General features: G+C 42.3%; 1 protein-coding gene across 8 annotated transcripts in view; it reads right to left on the bottom strand.

Moving 5' to 3' along the window:
- DMD (dystrophin) overlaps window positions 1-21242 on the bottom strand; it is a 3436004-nt gene that overhangs the window by 249449 nt on the left and 3165313 nt on the right. For all 8 annotated transcript variants that reach the window (XM_077482558.1, XM_077482560.1, XM_077482557.1 and 5 more), the window contains one exon: window positions 20804-20878. In XM_077482558.1, the coding sequence (XP_077338684.1) occupies window positions 20804-20878 (75 nt within the window). The remainder of the gene's footprint in view (window positions 1-20803; window positions 20879-21242) is intronic.

Raw genomic sequence — 21242 nt, 5'->3', positions numbered from 1 at the left:
AGAACTTGCACATGACTCAACAAGGGTGGTACACAACTCATTAAAGTTTAGGAAACACCGTTCACAGTGCATAACCAACTGTAAGCCTTCTCCAGAAATAATACAAATTCTTAATTGGATACTGATACTACCATATGGAAATGCACTTTTACCCTATAAACCACAAAATATTCTGGCAGAATGTTCTGCTAAATTACCTAACTACATATATGGTACCCCAGTTATTCCCCACACAAAAGACCACATTTCCACACCCTATAAATATTGCTTTTGGCTAGTGTAACAAAATGAACAATTTCAGTTGCACATTACCTTGCAGTGCTGGATTCGAGCACTTCACAGTTTCCCATCATTTCAGCAAAAGCCAGGCATAACTCTTTCTTACAGAGGGAAATGATTATGGTTTTTATTGCCATACTGAATAGTAAAAAGAGCTGAGGCAATAAATAACTAGCACAATCATTCTCATCACACGGAGCCAAGTACAATATATAAACTGGTCAATGCGACCATTTCTCACTGAATGGGCATGCATATGAACAGAGACATTACTTTCTCCATTCACATGCACTCTGGGACAAAAAGAATATATAAAAACACAAGAGTTCAAAAGCTTCTGGCAGGCAAACCAAATGTCACTTTACATAGTTTCAGGCCGTCATTGTCATGGCTATGGGTATGTATGGTAAAACCTCTACTTACAAGAAGCATTAATTGTTGGATGTCCAACTCATAAAAACATACAGCAAAGCCTTGAATATGTATCGATTTCCATAGCTACCAAATCATAAGCACTTCTGATGCTCTAAACTCAAACATTCAGCTATCCTGCTCTACTAAACCCATCTTTGAAACAGCTTTAAGGTCACTCTGCCCTCATCAAAAATATGTACAAATTTCCATTTAAAAAACCTTGGTAGTGTTTGTACTGTTTATGCTAAAACAGGGCAGTGCAACTGAGGATGGGCCATTTAGTTCCTCTGTGTATCTGTAGCATTACATAATGACAGTGTGCGGATTTTGCAAGATGTAAGCCATTTTATGTTATCTGTTCCTGCAGGCTGCAAAGGCCTCCCCACTGTGCTTTTTGAAAGAGGTAGACAGGCAAAAACATATTTGAGCACGTTTAGAGATGACAAATTTGTGCATTGAACTTAAAACACATACAGTTGTGCTCATAAGTTTACATACCCTGGCAGAATTTATGATTTCTTGGCCATTTTTCAGAGAATACAAATGAGAACACAAACATTTTTCACTCATGGTCAGGGTTTGGCTGAAGTCATTTATTATCAAACTATGTTTACTCTTTAAATCATAATGGCAAGAGAAACTACCCAAACAACCAATAATAGATGGTTGTAGGGGCTGTACACTCATGGTGAGTAGTTTAGTGAGGATTTTGAAATCCACATTGATTAAAGCAATAGGCCTATACGAGACACAAGTAGTAGGGTGCTTTGTGGATTAGAATCACGTGCGCATGACCCATGGAGGCCTGAAAGGCACCACCAACCATACACGGAGTATAGCTGGGCTAGTTTAGGGGCAAGCAGATTCCCATGAGGCTTGTAAAACTCCACAGAAGGCCATCCGGGCCCGATCCCCTTCAAAACATCCTCTGGGGTAATCGGTCTCACCAAGGTTTCCCTCCCCAGGGCACAAGGTCCCGGGGCTGGGAATCCAAAGGCAACACAGAGGCATAGAGGGAGCTATAATATTGGCAAAAGGTATCCAGAACCCCGCGTTGAGGTCCTAGTACTCTGCGCGGCAGGGTGGGATGGTATTCGACAAATCAACGTGGGAGAGCCAATGAGTCGCCAAAAGGCAGAAGTTCAGGAAGAGGTGGAACTAATGTTAAGGAATAAGGGACAGTGATCTGAGAGCCCACTGGGCAAGTACATGGCATCTAAAACCTCCGACATCATGGTCAGGTTTGCAAAGGCCAGTTGTCAATACGAGAGGACGTTTTGCATGTAGTGGAGAAACAGGAGCAAGTTCTGTTGTGATCTCCAGACCTCAGTGACTCCCACTGCCTGGGCCCAGATGAGCAAATCCAGTCTGCCTAGATCTGGAGCCAGAATGGCATTAAAGTCGCCCATGAATAACAACCTTGCAGGGCAATAAGGAGTTATCCTCTCCAGAATAGTGAATAGAATAGTTGATGAAAAGGGGAGGGGGGGATGTATATATTCACTATATAACAAGTGCCCCATATAGTAATCACCACTATCACATATTTGCCCAGGTGGTCAGTGTGAACCTGTTCCACCATACATGGGAAAGATTTACTGATTAAAATAAACAACCCCCCAGTGGAGTAAGAGGCATGGAAGGTTTCTGGATCCATGGCTTTTTCAATGCGAGGAGTTTGCTGCCCATGAGGTGTGTTTCACATTGGGGGAGTGCAATTGAGGTATTTGAAAAGCACTGCTCTTTCAAAAATTTGGAATTGAGCCCCCGGACATTCCAGGACAGTATATTAAAATTGTGACTGTTATATGCAGCCACCATATACATTTAGATAGATGAGAGTAGGGAGGAGCACTTTTGGCCTAAGAGTACATCTCAGGAGCAGCATGGACCCAGAGATCCTGTACCAGAATCATAACCAATAGAAAACAAAAAAAACATGTACACCTAGTATAAACTGTACCCGTGGTGACAAGGTGTCATTCCTGCCCTTGTCTGATGACATCCGTAAAAATTTGGGAGTGAACAGACCAGGCCTATACCCAAAAACTCAAACTGTAACCGGCAATAGTTCAGTGCTATGCTCTAAAACTTGTGGAAGTTCTTTGGTTGGTAAAAAACTAATTAACCACTTCCCGACCAGCGCACGACGATGTACGTCGTCAGAATGGCACGGGCAGGCATATTGGCGTACAGGTACGTCCAATATTCGATGCCGCCCTGCCATCGGGAGCGCGCCGGCGGCGGCGCGCTCCCGCGCTGGTCGGGACCCCCGTGAGTCCGGTCGCGGGACCCGCGGACTCGATCGCCGCGGGCATCCCCGCGATCGTCTCACGGAGCGGCCGAATAGAGCAAATGCTGTGTAAACAACATTTGTCTATTCTGCCTAGCAACTAGTGACGCTGATCTCTGCTCCATGTGATTGGAGCAGAGATCAGTGTACACTAAATGAAAGCCCAACCCCCCCACAGTTAGCAACACTCCCCTAGGAACACTTAACCCCTACACTGCCACCCACTGGTTAACCCTTTCACTGCCAGTGTCATTTACACAGGAATCACTGCATTTATATAGCAGTGATTACTGTATAAATGACAATGGTCCCAAAAATGTGTCAAAAATGTCCGATGGGTCCCCCACAATGTCGCAGTCACAATAAAAATCGCTGATCGCCGCCATTACTAGTAAAAAAAAAAAAGAATAAAAAATTATTAATAAAAATGCTATAAAACTATACCTATTTTGTAAACGCTATAACTTTTGCGCAAACCAATCAATAATCGCTTATTGCGATTTTTTTTACCAAAAATATATAGAAGAATACGTATCGGCCTAAACTGAGGGAAAAAAATGTTTTTTTATATATTTTTGGGGGATATTTATTATAACAAAAAGTAAAAAATAATGCGTTTTTTTCAAAATTGTCGCTCTATTTTTGTTTATAGCGCAAAAAATAAAAACCGCAGGGGTGATCAAATACCACCAAAAGAAAGCTCTATTTGTGGGAAAAAAAGGACGTCAATTTTGTTTGGGAGCCACGTCGCACGACCACGCAATTGTCAGTTAAAGCGACGCAGTGCCGAATCGCAAAAGTGGTCTGGTCTTTGACCAGCAAATTGGTCCGGTCTGAAAGTGGTTAAAAACAAAAAATAAAAAAATAAAGAATTCTGGAAATGGGATGGTGGGCTGCCTTCCAGCAGCAACTGAAACCATATAAAAGCAATAAAAAATAAAAATTGATCTGTGGGTGTGGGGTGATATAGCAGAAGCAATAGGGATATATGAGGGAAGCGCTGGAGCTAAAGAACCAGGAGGGTAGGCCAGGAGTAGGGGGAACAAGAATTGCTAAAAAACAAAAAAACAAAAAAAAACAAAAATGGTTTTCCAGCACAACAGGGAGAAGTCAGCACCAATTGCTTAGGAGGTGAGGAAGGATTTCTCATCCTGCTGGGGTAGAGGAGGCTAAAGCAGATACCCTTTTCTCCAAGCCCCTTGCGTACGTTTGTGAAGGATTTGCGTCGCTGCTGTATTTCTTGGGAATAATCCGGGAACAGTAGCTTGGTATCCTCATACTGAAAGTCAAATTTGGCCCAGGCCGCAGCCAGTATATGTGCTCCACAACAAATGTTGGCGGCAGGTTGGTTAGGTCAAACAGGTTAGTAAAGGAGCCCAGCAAGTCCATCCACTACAGAAAACTAAACAAGGGGGAGGAAGACAATACCCTGCACAAGGAGAGAAGAGAGCGTGTCCAGTCTTTATAACAGTAAGCTCCTGAACAGAGGGAAAGTTTCACATTGTATTACTGCACATATCGGGAAGGATTATACAGAGCACACCAAGATTCAAGTAAGAATATACATGCCTCTTGCACTGTTGTATTTAGCCAATATTTGTTTATCTCAAATGTTCCGCTTCAACCTGAAGTGGTGAAACCCAAATGTAAAATCTATAACTGGACTCTTCTATAGATTACATAAAAAGGACACCCAAGCTCATTTAAAGGAATCAATGAATGGGAAAAAAGCAGGGAAAAAGTAAACAGATAGTAAAAAAAATAAAAGAAAATCTTGTGCGAAAAAAAAGAATAAATTGCACCTTTACCATTTTTAGTAAAAACAGTTCAAGTATCAGTACAGCCACAAATTGAAAAGTCCTTCGTATGTAACCGGCTGTGAGCCACTAGGGATCCAAGGACATCCACTGCCTCTAGCTGCTCTCTCCAGCTGGAAGCTACGTTTAACTTCCCCCACTGAGCTACATTTCCAGTTTTCTTACAGGACTCCCCCCACCAGTGTCTTACTTTCTATTCAATGTGTTTTTTAACCACTTTCAGCAGCTGTTGTAAATATACTTAGGCTGGTCATACATGGTTCAAATCTTAGCCAGTTCAGCATGAACGGCCGCGTTTTGAACCGTTAATGAGCAGGCTGAATGTACAAAGTTGACCGATTGGACAACTTGAGTACAACCAACCTGCCAGATTCTCTTGCAATTAGCTGCTAGCAATAATCCCAGGGCACGATGAATGGTAAGCGCCACGTATTGCATATAAGTTTAAGCATTCCACTGGCCAGATTATTAATTTATTCTGGCCTATGGAATGCATTAAAACTCGAATGCTAGACAAGCCTAGCGCTTATGCACATTTAGAAACATTTGGGCACATTCCATGTTTTTTCTGCCTTTGGTGGGGTATTTTTCTGTCTGTAAAAGCTCATCTTCTAAGACAACTGTAAACACCTACAGTATGTGCATGGACACCAGGCACAGTGCTTGTAACAGCGGGGTTTTCTTTTAAGCTTTTTGTGCAACTTTGCCTTTGTTCCAGCTTAAGATGGTGTCTTGAGAACCGTATAACCTTTCCTGTTCTCAGTGGCTTCTTTCCCTTGCGGCGACCTTTGGAGCCACTCTTATGTGCTCTCTCCCGGCCAGGACTAGAGTAGAGTAGTCTTTTCCCATGCTGTACATGTCAAATCCCTTGCTCCTCCACTGCTCCAAACTAGACAGAGCTATTTGGACTGCATTGTCCCTGGTTACCATTACTGGAAGTACAGGAAGAGACACTAAGCAGGTATTTGATTTGAAGGTGCAAGTTGTCACAGAACAACGAAAGAAAAAACATCTTGGGTGATTACATCGCTGGATCCTGGGACAGGCGAATGTCTCTTTATTAAAAGTGAGCAGCTACAGTTTTTGTAGCTGTTAAAAAAAAAAAAAAAAAAAAAAAAAAAAGAAGGAGCTCATAGCAGCAGCTTTTGAGTGTTTTTTTTTTTTGTTTGCTTCTAGAAGCAAGTATTGTTATCCTTTGTGCCCATGCACACTATTTTAGTCACGAGGCATTTAAGCTTCAATGTTTGGGAGCAGAAAAAAAAAATGCTGACAGCTCCTACAAGCTCCTAAATGCTTCTAAAGACCAGTTTCCAGCATTTTTTTTCTTAGGAGGCAGCCACCAGCATCCTTAACCAGTGAATAAATAGTTAAGGATTGGGCCAGCAAGCCAGCCGCCGCATCCTTAGAGAGGAGCTCCACTAATTATGTTTATTAAAAGTCAGCAGCTACAAAAACTATAGATGCTTATTTTTAACCATGTGCCTACTAGGCACTTTCATACCCTTCCTGCCCAGGCCAATTTTGAGCACCATTACACTTTGAGAGACAAATGTGTTGCATTTTTTTTTGACAGATAGAGCTTTCCTTTGGTGGTATTTAACAGCCCTGGAAGATTTTACCCCCTTCCTGACCAGAGCACTTTTTATAAATTGGCACTGCCCTGCTTTAACTGGTAAAAATTGTACGGTCATGCAATGCTGCACCAAACTGAACTTTTTTTCCACAAATAGTGACAAAAGTTTTTTTGGTGGTATTTGATCACCTCTGATTTTTAGTTTTTGCAATATAAAAAACGTAAAAAGACTGAAAGTTTTGAAAAACAAAAAAAAATATTTTCTAGTTTTTGTTATAAAAAAAATACAATATACTAAATTTTAGTCATACATTTAGGCTAAAATGCATTCAGCCACATGTCTCGGGTAAAAAAAAAAAAAAAATTCAATAAGCATTTATTTACTGGTTTGCTCAAACATTATATTGTCTACAAACTAGGGTACATTTTCTGGAATTGGTATATACCCCAAAGAATTTGCTGAGAGGCATGTTGTTACTGAAATTATATATTGCTCCCAAATGCCACAGGCATATGTGAAATTACACCACAAAATACATTCTGCTGCTTTTCCTGAGTGAAGGGATACCACATGTGTGAGACTTTTTGGGAGCCTAGCCGCGTACACGACCCCGAAAATCAAAGCTTTCTAAGGGCATAAAATGGCGATGTCACTCACTACATATCACTGTTTCAGAGGCCATGATATGCCAAGATAGCACAAAACCTCCCAAATGACCCCATTTTGGAAAGTAGACATCCCAAACTATTTGCTGAGATGCATGGTGAGAGTTTTGCAGATCTCACTTTTTGTCAAAGTTTTTTTTTTGATTTTCAAAAGATTTCCCTTTCTTTCTTCATTTTCAAAAACAAAATGCGAGCTGCAAAATACTCACCATGCCTCCAATACCTTGGAGTGTCTAGTTTCCAAAATTGGGTCATTTGAAGGGGTTTTGTGCCATCTTGACATTTCAGAGCCTCTGAAACTGTGATACAGTAGGTAGAGTAATAAAAGTCCCATTTTATGCCCTTAGAAATCCTGAAGGTGGTGATTGTTTTTTTGGGAGCCTGTACATGGCTAGGCTTCCAAAAAGTTCCACACATGTGATATCTCCATAGTCAGGAGAAGCAGCAGAATGTATTTTGGGGTTTTGGGGTGTAATTCGACACACCCATGTCATAAGTGAGCAATATATCACTTAGTGAAAACTTAAAAAAAAAAAAAGTATTTTCCAGAAAATTGTTGAACTGAACTTATGGGATTCGCCACCTCACCACATGTTACTGCACTTGGTGATATAGTGACAGGGAGTGAAGGGCTTAACTTTGGGGGGAGGGGGACGATCCAGGGGTGAAAAGTGTGCCTACGTATACTGGTGTTAGTGTAGTGTTGGTGCAACTCACAGTTAGGTGTTCTCTATCTGGAACCGAAAAGGACTCCACTTCCTCTGCCTGCTTTTACACTTACAGGCAGGGGAAGCATTTAATTTGCCAGAACCGATCAGCAGGTCCAGGCCAGAAATCATTGGCCTGGACCTGAAGACTGATCAGTTCTAGAACTAATCTGACCATCTGGGGCGCACGCGCGCCTTACAGGTACAGGGCTTCACCCAGCGGTGCCATTCTGCTGACATAAAGCGGCGCAAGCCTGTCAGAAAGCGGTTGATCCCCACTGGGTTTTTTAGGTTTTGCTAAACAAAAAAAAAAAATTGCAGGGGAAACCGGTTATAAAATGTTGCAAATATGTAATATTTATTCTTCACTTATATGAGCTGATGAGGCTGCACTAATGGGCATTTACAGTACAAACATCCCCTCGCAGGATTATCGGCTTTCCTTTCCTCAGACAGTGACAGCACTGAGGAAAGGAAATGTGAATAACAGTCATTTGTTTACATGTGATGAGCTGTGAGTGGACAGCCAGCATTCTTTTGATTACATTCAGCTGTCAGTGGGGAGTAGGATTTTTATAACAGCTTACCTGTAAAAATCCTTTTCTTGGAGTACATCATAGGACACAGATCCTTAAGTATTTACTTAGTGGATTATAGCTACCTTCAGGTGTTGACACTGGCACATCCAATACAGGAAGTTGACTCCCCTATACAACCCCTCCTCCTTCCAGGAGTACCTCAGTTTTTGTAGCCAAGCAATATACTTAAACCCCATAAAAGTATTAAAACTATGTCCTATGATGTACTCCAAGGATTTTACAGGCAAGGTGTTATAAAAATCCTATTTTCTTTATAGTACATAGGACACAGAGCTTTAAGTATTTACTTAGTGGGACGACCCATAGCAATGCTACTTGAGGGGAGGGAGACACAACCCTTAGGGCACCCCCAGACCTTGAGGACTTCTACTGCTGCCTGCAGCACACTGAGCCCAAAGGCGATATCCTCATTCCTTCTTACATCCACTTGGTAAAATTTTGTGAATGTATGAACCGAAGACAAAGTTGCGGCCTTGCAGATCTGAGCAAGGGAGGCCCTGTGACGCACTGCCCAAGAAGCACTAACCGCTCTGGTAGAGTGCGCCTTAACTTGAATAGGGGGAATTTTACCCCTTAAATCATAAGTTTGAATTATAACTTGCCGAATCCACTCAGCAGTGGATTTTGACGCTGCCTGTCCTTTTTTAGGACCTTCTGGCAGAATAAATAAGACATCAGTCTTATGGATCTGAGCAGTTTTCTTTAAATAGATTTTCACTGCTCTCACTACATCAAGAGAATGTAGTGGTTTTTCTTCCCTGGAACATGGTTTTGGGAAAAAAGATGGCAGGACAATATCTTTTCATTCAGATGAAAGCCTGAAACCATTTTTGGAAAAAAAAGCCTGGACAAGGGTGTAACACCTCTCTGTCCTCATGAATCAAAATATGGCTCTTTACAAGAAAAAGCAGGCAATTCTGAAACCCTCCTTGCGGAGGATAAAGCATCCAAAAATATCAGCTTCCTAGTCAGAAGGACTAAAGGAACATGCTGTAATGGTTGAAATGGCGGTTTTTGTAACACCCCTTGCATAAAACCCCAGACTAAAGAATGCGTAGCAAGTGATCTTTGAAATAAAACCGATAAGGCTGAGACTTGGCCATTAATAGTACTTAGGGCCAACTTCATCTCTATGCCCAATTGTGGAAAGGCAAGGATTCTGCCTATAATATATCTCCGAGGGTGCCAACCCTTGGATTCACACCAGGAAACACAAGCTTTCCAAACTCTATAATATACAGCTCTAGAAACTGGTTTCCTTGAATTGATTAAAGTTGAGATAACAGACTGGGAAGCCCACGCTTCTTTAGAATGTGGGTTTCAATAGCCAAGCTGTTAAATTTAGCATTCGTAAAGTAGGATGGAATATCGGCCCCTGTGATAGCAAGTCTGGCTTTAGTGGAAGAGGCCAAGGACCCTCCACTGTCATCTTTACGATCTCTGCATACCATGACTTTCTGGGCCATGCTGGCGCTACCAGAATTATCGGCTTTCTTTCCAGCTTGAGGCAAGGCATCATCAGTCGCCGAGGCATCAACTGAATCGGGGGAAAGGTGTAGATCAGCGAAAACTGAACCCACGTGGTTACCATTGTATCTGTTCCGTATGCAAGTGGATCCCTTGTTCTGGACACAAAGTTGACTAACTTCATGTTGAATCTGAACGCTAGAATATCTATGGCCGGAGCCCCCCCATCTTTGGCAAACAGTCGAATCACTTTGGGGTAAAGAGACCATTCTCCTTAGATAGTCCACTGCCGATAGGGATGGGACATTCCTTTCTGCCCAAGTTAGGATATGGTTCACCTCTCTCTGAGCTGAGAGACTCTTGGTGCCCCCTTGGTCATTGATATAGGCCACAGCTGTGGCATTGTGGGATTGAATCCGGACAATTCTTTAACCTAGAGGTCCAGGTTTTCAGAGCCAGATACACTGCCCGAATCTCTTGATGGGAAGGGCTCTTGAGTTTTGGCCACTGTCCCTGGACAGTCGTCTCCTCTAGTACTGCTCCCCAGCCTGAGAGGCTGGCATTGGTCGTTAATACTTTCCAGATTATTGGTCTGAAGCATTTCCCCTTCAACAAATTCTGGCTTCGTAACCACTGAGGCTTTGACACACTCTTGGGGACAGCCGCATTGGCAAGTCCAAAGCTTGGATCGTCTGTTCCAAGCAGAGCAGATTCTGTTTTGCAACAGTCTTGAATGGAACTGGGCATAGGGGACTGCTTCGAGTGAAGCTACCACCTTTCCTAACAACATCATGCAAAAGGTGAATTGAAGGATTTGCTTTTGACCCGACTATCCGTACCAGCTCTTGTATGGAGCTGATCTTTGCTGGAGCCAAGAACACCCTTGGTCTGGGCTGTATCTATGATCAGGCCTAAGTAATACAGCCTCCTTACTGGTTTTAAGGAAGACTTCTCTAGGTTGAGGCTCTAACCGAGACTTTCCAGGTAACAATAGAACGTCTAGGTATGCCAACACTGTTATTCCCCATGCCCTCAACCTGGCTAGAAGTGGGGCCAGTATTTTTGTGAATACCGTGGTGCTGTGGCTAGCCCGAAGGTTAAGGCCGCAAACGGAAAGTGCCGTTGTTCCACTTCAAATCGCAGGAACCTTTGGTGAGCGGGAAATATAGGGACATTCAGATATGCGTCCCTATCATCGATGGACACCAGAAGTTCTCCGCCTTGTAGGATGGAGACCACTGACCTAATCGACTCCATTCGAAATGAGCGAATTTTTAGGAACAGATTTAGATTTTTTTAATCCAGAATGGGCCTGACATTTCCATTTGGTTTTGGTAACGTAAACAGGTTTGAATAGCAACCTAAACCTTGTTCTTCTGTGGGGATCTGTACGATTACCCCTTGAGTCAGTCTAATGCTTGAAACAGGGATTGTCTTTTCCCTGGATCCTTGGGAACGTTTGATTTCAGAAAGTGAGATGGTGGAAACTCCCTAAACTCTAGTTTGTATCCTAGAGTAACTGTGGAGAGAGTCCATCTGTCCTGAGCTTCCCTCTGCCAGACTTCTGCGAAATGCAGAAGTCTTCCCCCCCACCTTGGTGAGGGGAGACGCCTCTTCATGAAGAGGTCTTAGTATTCTGCTTTGTAGTCTTGCGGCTCCAGGTCTTCCTTTGAGCCTGGGCCTGACCCAGCGATTTTCCTCTGGAATCTGATGGTGGAAACCATCGCCACTGCCTAGAGGCGGATGCGCTTGGCGCAGGAGAGAAAATCTGTTTAATTGAAGGACGTTTATACTTTCTTTTGACTTGCAAAAGAGTACTTTTTCCACTGGAAATCAGATGTATTTATGGCCAAATAGTTGCGCCCCACGAAATGGGAAACTAGACAGTAGGTTTTTGCAGGGTGCTTCGGCAGACCAACCCTTTAGCCAAAGGGTCCTACACATGTGTACTAGCACAAGTGCAAGGTGAGACACCTGGTGAATAGAATCCTTTATAGCATCTATTGCAAAACATAATGCTTTTGGTAAAATCGGCCAACTCACTGGCCTGTTGTGCAGGGAGCTCTTTAAGGGCCTCTGTGAACTGGTCTTTTAAGGACTGACAGATGCCTCTTTCTTTAGTACCTGCTAAAGAAAAAGGATTTTAAACAGGAATTCCAACTTTTTATCTGTTGGATCCTATAGCATTTGTGCATTGTCCACTGGACAAGTTAAACTTTTATTCACATTGGAAATCGTAGCATCTACTGCAGGAACTTGCCATTTTTATTGATGAATTTTTCCTCCATAGGATAGAGAACTGAGAATCTCTTTGGAGGGAGAAAATGCTTATCCGGATGATCCCATTCGGTATAAATAAGCTTCTCTAATAATGTGTGGACTGGAAACACATGCACTGGTTGTGAAGGTTTCAAGGAACCCAAAGAAGAAACCAGACTTTCAGCTGACTCTGTTAGGGGTAGCATGAAAGTGGAGCGAACCATGTCCAATCGTTTGAGGGAAATACCTCATCCTGGCCCCACCTTTCCCCTGGTAAGGGGTTTGGAGTGGGAGAGAGGGATCTAGCACGCTTCTTATCCCCTTTCATGGAGGATGTGATTAAAGCCGCTAATATTCCTTCTAAGCCCTGCAAGGCAGAGGAAAATGCATCTTCATCCATGTATACAGGGGCTGAAGTGTGAGAAGCAGTTGCACCACCAATTGCTTCCAATGACTCACCCTGGCTTGCCATGTCAGGTATCTCTGGAGAGGATGACAATGTGGAGGCATGACTGGAGTTCCCAGTGCCTGGGGGTGGTTTTGGTGCCTTAGTAGTGTAATGGAAATTCGTAAGTTCTGTATATAATTGTATTCTATTTTGTATGTATTGCACAATGTCCTCAATGTGCACACGACACTAATAATGTTTTCAATACATGTTTTGCATTCTTTCGAGTCCTGATTAAAATTAGCCTGCCTATGTAACGCCCCTTGTTACCATAAACGTACAATTGTAATATTAATGTGATGCCTACGTAATCATGTGTACAAAAACCTTCAAATTCTTCTTTATTAAGACGAACAGTAATTTGGAAAGATGCTGAGCGTATCTTTTGTGTCTGTTCCCTACTGCAGTAGTTATTAATTTGGAACCACTAATCAATATGAGGATAGGAGTTGCCCATCTACAAAATATCTATTTCAGGAGTAAGCCTTGAAGCCATAGTGCAAAGCACAAAAAACAAAAAGATACTCTAAGAACTGTTCTATTTATTTAAACAATAGTAGGAAAAAAAGTGGTAGCATAGAATTATCTAATGTTAAACACATTTTTTCCTGTACTGCAAATGCCTGTGTAAACCCCTCAGGTTTGTGTCCTGTAGCTGCCTTGCTTCAGCTGCTCTGATTGATACCGTTTCCCAGAGTATCAGCTTTAAGGTTTTTCAGGCCTGATAGTCTATGTGCCACGTCCTTTCCTGTGCTTTAGCAAGAGTCACTTCAGAGGGGAGGTGGGTGGCGGGGATTTACACAGCCGTTTTATCAGCTTTTCACATTTATGCTTGTTTAAAACATAACGTATACCTATCCAATCAGTTTCCCCATTTAGGGGGAGAGCAGATCTATTGTTGATGTAATGAAAGATCCAATATTTGCCTGTTCTGCCAACAATCTTACACAGCACTCTGCAGCAGCAGCGGTGATTTCTTTCAGAATCCATTTCCTATCCTGAGATAACCAAAGCAGAAAAAAGGTTGATGTTTTACTGTAGAATGCCAGGGCACTAAAAGTAGGTTTCCAGTGGCCAGAAAATACACATTTGAGGCTGAAGGTTAGAAACTTCCTACCATTATGTGAAACCAAAGCAACAATCCTGGCTTTGTACAATATTCATATCATTTTTCACCCATATACATCATAATTACCACAAACAACAGTGACATCACTACACATTTCATAACAAGAGACTGCTCTTATATTTTTTTAAATGCAGAATGTTACCATATGGGTGTGTGAAGCTAAAGAACAGAAGTATCATCATCTTTCTTTATACTCTACTATTCACTTGGGCTTAGGTTTAGCTGTAAAGCAAACCCTTTCCTTTGCCAATGTTTGAACTATTCAGCTTAACCACTCAATTAGTAGAGACAAACTCTGCATCAGTCAGCCCCCAAAGACCCATTGATTCCCCCATTGGGTGTCAATCTTGCCTTCTGCATAGCACAAGGATAGAGGAGAAGGCATACTTATCAATCACAACCTACAAAGACACTTCAGACCATTCTGTTCTCTCCGTACTTCAGAGGGAAAAGAAATTTGTTGGAGATGCAAGCCCACTGGCTAACTTGACAAAACGTTGAGGTTTTAAAGCGGTTCTTCACCCTAAAGGGGAAGTTCTGCTAATCTGATCCCCCCCCCCCCCCCCCCGAGTGCCACAATCGGCACCTTTCAGGGGGGAGGGGGGGTGCAGTTACCTGGATAATCCAGGTATCTGCACCCACTTCCGGGCAGACCGCCACATACGCCCCCCCCCCCCGTTGTGTTCTGGGAAACACATAGTTCCGAGGACACAGCGGGGGATCTGAAGAGATGCGCAGCGCGACTCGCGCATGCGCAGTAGGGAACCGGGCAGTGAAGCCGCCATGCTTCACTTCCCGATTCCCTGACAGAGGATGGCGGCGGTGGCAGATCGCTCGTCATCTGCCGCCACCGCTGGACCCTGGGACAGTTAAGTGTGATTTTATTAAAAGTCAGCAGCTGCAATATTAGTAGCTGCTGGCTTTTAATATTTTTTTTTTTTAGGTGCAGAACCACTTTAATTTAGTAATGCTATAATTTAGTTTGTTTAGACTGCAGGTTTTGCACAAAGGAGGAGTACATTAAACAAAAACAAAAAAGGAGAAGAAGGAGGAGCTGGTGGAGTAGAGTATGAAGATACAAGCATGAGGAATATAAAAGTTCATGTTATTTCATATCACACGACAAACATATTTCCTCAGCACAGGTTACCTCAAGGCCGCCTTCACACAGGGTATAAGGCCCAATTCACAGCTATGCACTTTTAGTGCCTTTTGCAGATTTGCACTACAGAAGGTCTTCCATAGGAAACCATGTTTCCTATGGACTGTAGTGCAAATCTACAAAATGCAAAAAGCCCTAAAAATGCATAGGTGTGAATCAGGCCCAATACAGTGTGCACCCGTGCAAGGCTGTACCCTTACTATGACGCACAGGTATTCCATGCATCCCCATGCAGGCAATCCTATTAATGTCAATTGGGATACAGCAGCTGCACAGACAGAGCCGCTGCTCCCAATTTGACATAATGCAGTTGCACGGCCCCAAACGCAGTGTGAGTTTAGGGGCATGCACCTGCATACACACGGATGTCAAACTGTGAGCAGCGGCTGTGTCTGTGCAGCCACTGAATGCCAATTGACATCAATGGATCTATCTGCACAGGAATGCAGGAAATGTCTATACATCCCAGTAAAAACAGAGGTGCCCTGTAGTATGACCTCTGTAAAAAAGGCCTAAAAGACACCGTCACATTGCCATTGACTGCATGTAGCCCACCTCCATAGATAGATGCTTTTCGGGGAATGGGGAAGCACCTCTATGTGACAATGATTGGACCAGGGCTGCCAATCACCTGGCTTGAACACCAACACGGAGGGTCTAACACTGATAAATATGAGAGCTTCAGAGGGTGGGAATGCTGCAGCAGAGAGGCAGCAGCATGTGGCTAGGTAAGCATGTCTGGGTTTGAGGACCACGAGTAGACAGTGCCACTTCGCCCAGCATAGCCTGAATGTGAAAGTGTCTATATTTCCCTACTGAAGCACTGACCTAGGACTGGCATGCAAATCAGGAGTTCTGACTTTTTCTGGCTCAGGGATTAAGAAAGTTTGAATCAGACATACAGGCAAAGCTGCATGCTTAGGAGTAGGACAATGACGGCCTCTGTATATTTCAGTACAAGTTTCCTGAATAGTAATGTAAAATGTACATACCACAGGATTCAACTTCATGACATGGTTTATAAATTCATTTTTTTGCTCTCTAAATATTTTTGCCCTTCATAAAAATAATGGGCATAGGAAGGTGGGAGAACCCTTGCCTTCTCATACTGTGAAATGCTAGGAGTCAACTTGTCCACTCTGCATGTCAAGTTGCTGATGGCTGTGCTATTAGCAGTAATCAAGTTCTGAGGAATCCTCTGGTTTCCATGACAATGAACAAGCCTGACTCTCGAAGCCAGCACTAACGGCTTGACTTCCAGGGCCTCCGCTGACACAAATAACACCAGCATTACACATATACACCGACTTTCTAACTGGCTTCATTAATTTTTATAAAACTTTCTGTAATAGTCAGTTGGCTGAATTTCTTTCCTTAAAAACAAAAACATGCACAACTATCACTGATGGCTTTCTTCTTTTTACATTAAAAAGCATGTAGGCACATATTGTAAATACCAACATCTGAACTTGTGCCGAGAAAAATATACTGGGAGACAAAATACAATTTCATTAAGCCTAAACATGAAGGAAAAAATAAAAAATAAACCTGTCAAACCTTACATTTTACAAAACATCAGTTGTTTAAATATACAGTGTACATTTCCTAAGCAAAGTAAATTTCTTAGGCTCGGTTCACACTGCAGCGATGCGGGAACCCTGCAAACCCACTGCAGGTTCCTGCATCGCACATCTCTCGGCGGCAGTTCACACTGCCCTATGTGAACTGCTGGGAGTGTCATTTGAAAGTTACTATTCCGAACTATCCTTATGGCTGAAATCACATCGCACAGAGATTACATGTGATTTGCACTGCAGTGCAAATCACATCCGATTTCGGACATAGCACCATGGGAACTGGCCCTTAAATTGGTTATAAACCCTAGGACAAAAAAAAAAAAACACCCTAGGAAAAAATAAAATAAAAAAAACCCTGCAAGACAAAAAGGCATAATGAGCTAGTATGCATAGCATACTAGCTCATTATGAATTACTTACCCTGGTTTAGGAGATATCCAAGGTAGCTACAGGTAAGCCTTATTATAGTCTTACCTGTAGCAAAAAGTGTGTTGTAAGGGTTTACAACCACTTTAAAAGTGGTTGTAAACCCTCACACATACCCAGTGAAGCGACTAGCATTAGGTAATACACAGATGAAAAAAATCCTCCTACATACAGTGCCTTGAAAAAAGTAATCATACCCCTTGACATTGCCCCCATTTTGTCATGTTACAACCAAAATTGTAAATGTATTTTATTGGGTATTCTATGTTATAGACCAACACAAAGTGGCACATAAGTGTGAAGTGGAAGAAAAATGATAAAAAAAAATAAATAAATAAAAAAAATCGAAACTATTTAACAAATACATATGTGAAAAGTGCAACGTGCATTTGTACTCAACCCCCCGGAGTCAATACTTCCTAGAATTACAGTTACAAGTCTTTTTGGGCAGGTCTCTACCAGCTTTGCACATCTAGAGAATGACAATTTTGCCCATTCTTTTTTGCAAAATAGCTCAAGCTCTGCCAGATTGGATGGAGAGTGAACACAGATTTTCCAGTCTTGCCACAGATTCTCAATTGTATTTAAATCTAGACTGACTGGGCCATTCTAACACATGAATATGCTTTGATCTAAACCAGGGATCTCCAAACTACAGCCCTCCAACTGTTGCAGAACTACAAGTCCCATGAGTGATTGTAAAACTCTGACATTCACAGATATGATGGGAATTGTAGGTCCTGAACAAGTGGAGGGCCAAAGTTTGGAGACCTTTAATCTAAACCATTCCATTGTAGCTCTGGCTGTATCTTTAGGGTTATTGTCCTGCTGGAAGGTGAACCTCCGACCCAGTCTCAGGTCTTTTTTAGACTCCAAGGCAGTGGTCTCAAACTGGCAGCCCTCCAGCTGTTGTGAAACAAAGTCCCATGAGGCAATGCAAGGCTGACAGTTACAAGCATGACTCCCACAGGTAGAGGCATGATAGGACTTGTAGTTTTGCAACAGCTGAAGGGCTGCCAGTTTGAGACCCCTGCTCTAAGGGCTCATGCAGAATGCAGCTTAAAGAAGCAGCTACTACAGGCTTTTGAGCGCTTATATTTTTCCGCCTAGAAACTCCCCTCCATGTTAACCTATGTGTCTATGTACACTAGGGCTTTTTCAGGCAGGTTTTGAGAGGAGCTAGTGTCCCAAAGTGCTCAAAAAAGCTTGAGCACAAAAACCGTTGTTTCAGTTTTTTTGTACATATACAGTGGTTAGGAAAATACTATTTAGGAAGGTTTGCAAAAAAGAAAAACGTTTAATGCTCAAAAATGCGAGAAAGAGCACAAAAAAGAAGCAGCTTGTTTATTTAACAAGGTTTTTTTTTTCACTTTTACAATATAGCTAACAACCACGGAGCACAGAGCAAGTCTGAACATCAGCAAATGAATCTCTCCATGAATGCCTCTTTTCCAAATAGTTTGTACACATGAACAAAAATTCTGCATCATGCTAGAAAGATATTGCTTATACTGGTATTCACTTTTCACCTACTGAAGGGTTTAGTTCTGCTCTAATTCCAGACACAGCACTACAGCAGAACTTAGACACCCCAGTCGAACAGACCAGCACAAAATCCCAATGAGCCTGCCATCTTCTGCTGTCACCATATGTGCACACAGCAGAGCTTGATTGGGTCCTAGTGGAGCGGTAGTTATGTGGACAAAAATGCCTTCTTGATGTCAGAGGAGAATGGGCAGACTAGTTTGAGATGATACAAAGGCAACAGTAACTCAAATAACCACTCATTACAACCAAGGTATGCAGAATATCATCTAAACATGCAACACATCAAACCTTAAAGCAGATGGACTACAGCAGCAGAAGGCCACACAGGGTGCCACTCCTGTCAGTTAAAAACAGGAAACTGAGGCTACAATTCGCATATGCTTACCAAAGTTGAATAATAGAAGATTGGAAAAAAATGTTGCCTGGTCTGAGGAGTCTCGATTTCAGCTGCGACATTCAGATGTATGGTCAGAATTTAGTGTAAGCAATATTAAAGCATGGATCCATCCTGCCTTGTATCAATGGTTCAGGCTGGGGGTGGTGAAATGATGTGGGAGATATTTTCATGGCACACTTTTGGCCCCTTAGTACCAACTGAGCATCGTTTACTCGCCATGGCCTACCTGAGTATTGGTGCCAACTATGTCCATCCCTTTATGACCACAGTGTACCACAGTGTACCAATCTTCTGATGGCTACTTCCAGTATAATAATACACCAAGTCACAAAGCTCAAAATCACCTGGTTTCTTGAACATGACAATGAGGTCACTGTACGCCAATGACCTCCACAGTCACCAGATCTCAATCCAATAGAGCACCTTTGGGATGTGATGTAAAGGGAGATTCACACCATGGATGTGCAGCTGACAAATCTGTAGTAACTGCATGATGCCATCATGTCAATATGGACCAAAATCTGAGGAATGTTTCCAACACCTTGCTGGATCAATTCCACAAATTCCTTCAATCAGCACCAATTACCTACAGCAGTGATCAACCCTGTCCTCAGGGCCCACTAACAGGCCAGGTTTGCAAGATAATACATCACAGGTCATATCATTTGCTGCTCAGTGATTGCAGTATTCTAGTCTGCATCTCCCCAAGGTAATACATAAAACCTGGACTGTTAGCGGGCCCTGAGGACAGGATTGCTGGCCACTGACCTACAGTACAGATCAGTGTATTCTATTCTGACAGTGGAGCAGTCCCTGCTCTCAAAATACAATAGTGCAGCAGGGAGGATAGCACCATCCACCTCACTTGTCTGGACAGGGTAATCCGTTCGTTTGGCTGGTTGATAAAAAAAAATAAAAAATAAATCCATCTATGGCTAGCCTAAATTTCTATTGACGATTATAAGAAAATGTTTCCATTCATGGCCAACTGTTTGCTCCCCCAGAACAATCTGTTAGAAGTCTAATAGTCCACGCATATCACCTATTTTGGGTAAAATTGGAGAATGATCGTCATTACTCCCCTAATGCAAGCATTATTGCAATAATCTGGCAGTTGCTTGCTGTAGGTGCTTGCTCTGGGGTGAAAGCAAGTACCTACACTAGTAAAACATGTTTGTTTTACTACAGAAGGATTTTCTAAAAAAATCCTTCTAAACAAGTGGGCCCAATCCTCCAGATTGGATAGCACTCTCTAGCCCCAGATATCTTGCATACAACCACAGTAGAGGGAACAACAGACTAGAAAATCATCTTTGATTGCCTACTCTCCAAATAAGCACTGCTAGCAGTGTCTACCAGGATCATGCTACCCTACTATTCTCCACTGTTATTGCCAAATCTAGACTGGCCCAAACATCAATGTTTAAAGGGTGCTCATAAAGCACAAGTGTCATAAAGGGGGGATATGTGTACATTATATCTACAAAACTGGCTGCCCTCCTCTCTGTCTTATGGAAAATAGCCAGGAAACACTAAACCATCACATTAGTAAGTGCTGAGTTTCTACATTTTGATGACAAAGTCATTTGAAGTATCTGGTTCTTTTCCCAGGCCGCTTTATGTACTTGCAAAAATCCATAGTAAAATTATATATCCCAAAATAAAAAATAAAATAAAAAAAAAGATACAGTTGTGTTTTCCAGTTGTAAGGCTTTGCTATGCATCTCCTCTGGGACAGAGACAAAACAGTGGGGCGCATTAAACTGATAAAGTGTTATCTGATTGTTTAGGTGTAACACAAAGTTCAGCACACAAATGTTAACTCCAACTTCAATTACAGAGCCAAAATATAATCAGGAATCCAAAGATCATTAACCAGCTGCTGCATTGCTCTGGGTAATTTATTTATGAGGCACAACAAACCACTATTTTTTCTCTCTAGCTGTTAAACACTTGCAAGTCAATTCATGAGGGAAAAAGCAGTGACTGGAGGAGAAGGGATTGTGAGATAACAGTCACAGGCAGTAGATTCAGGCACTTACAGCACAAGGCCTTCTGCAGTCTCCTTAGCTTCATGGCAGTTCTGTATGCTGAAAATCTGACATTATTCAGGTCAGCTGCAAAAGAGAAAAAAAAAAATATTATGGGGTTAGTATTTAAATTATACATTAAAACACATGATACATAATCTTATCTAAACATAATGATTAAACATGTGTTTTAGGGGACCAATGAACATTGAATGGATCTGGTTGCTGTCATCTAATCAAGTTACAACAGGCAACTACCAGGGGGTAAACTACTGTTTTCTCCAGTAAGCCAATAGCAGCTACATTCCTGCTCCTGCCCTTTTTTGTACAAGTTTATGGAGCATTGCCCAATATTAGCCCATGCGATTCATTTTGGGCTGATTCCTTCATCCACACATGCTAACCCGGCCAAATTCTAATGCAAGTATGACTGGCTTAAAAAGGGCTTTTT

This window comes from Lithobates pipiens, unplaced genomic scaffold (assembly GCF_037356315.1).
Source record: "Lithobates pipiens isolate NorthernLeopardFrog02 unplaced genomic scaffold, aLitPip1_a1.2 Scaffold_16, whole genome shotgun sequence".
Classification (NCBI taxonomy): Eukaryota; Metazoa; Chordata; class Amphibia; order Anura; family Ranidae; genus Lithobates; species Lithobates pipiens.
This window is presented reverse-complemented; position numbering and strand designations above follow the sequence as displayed.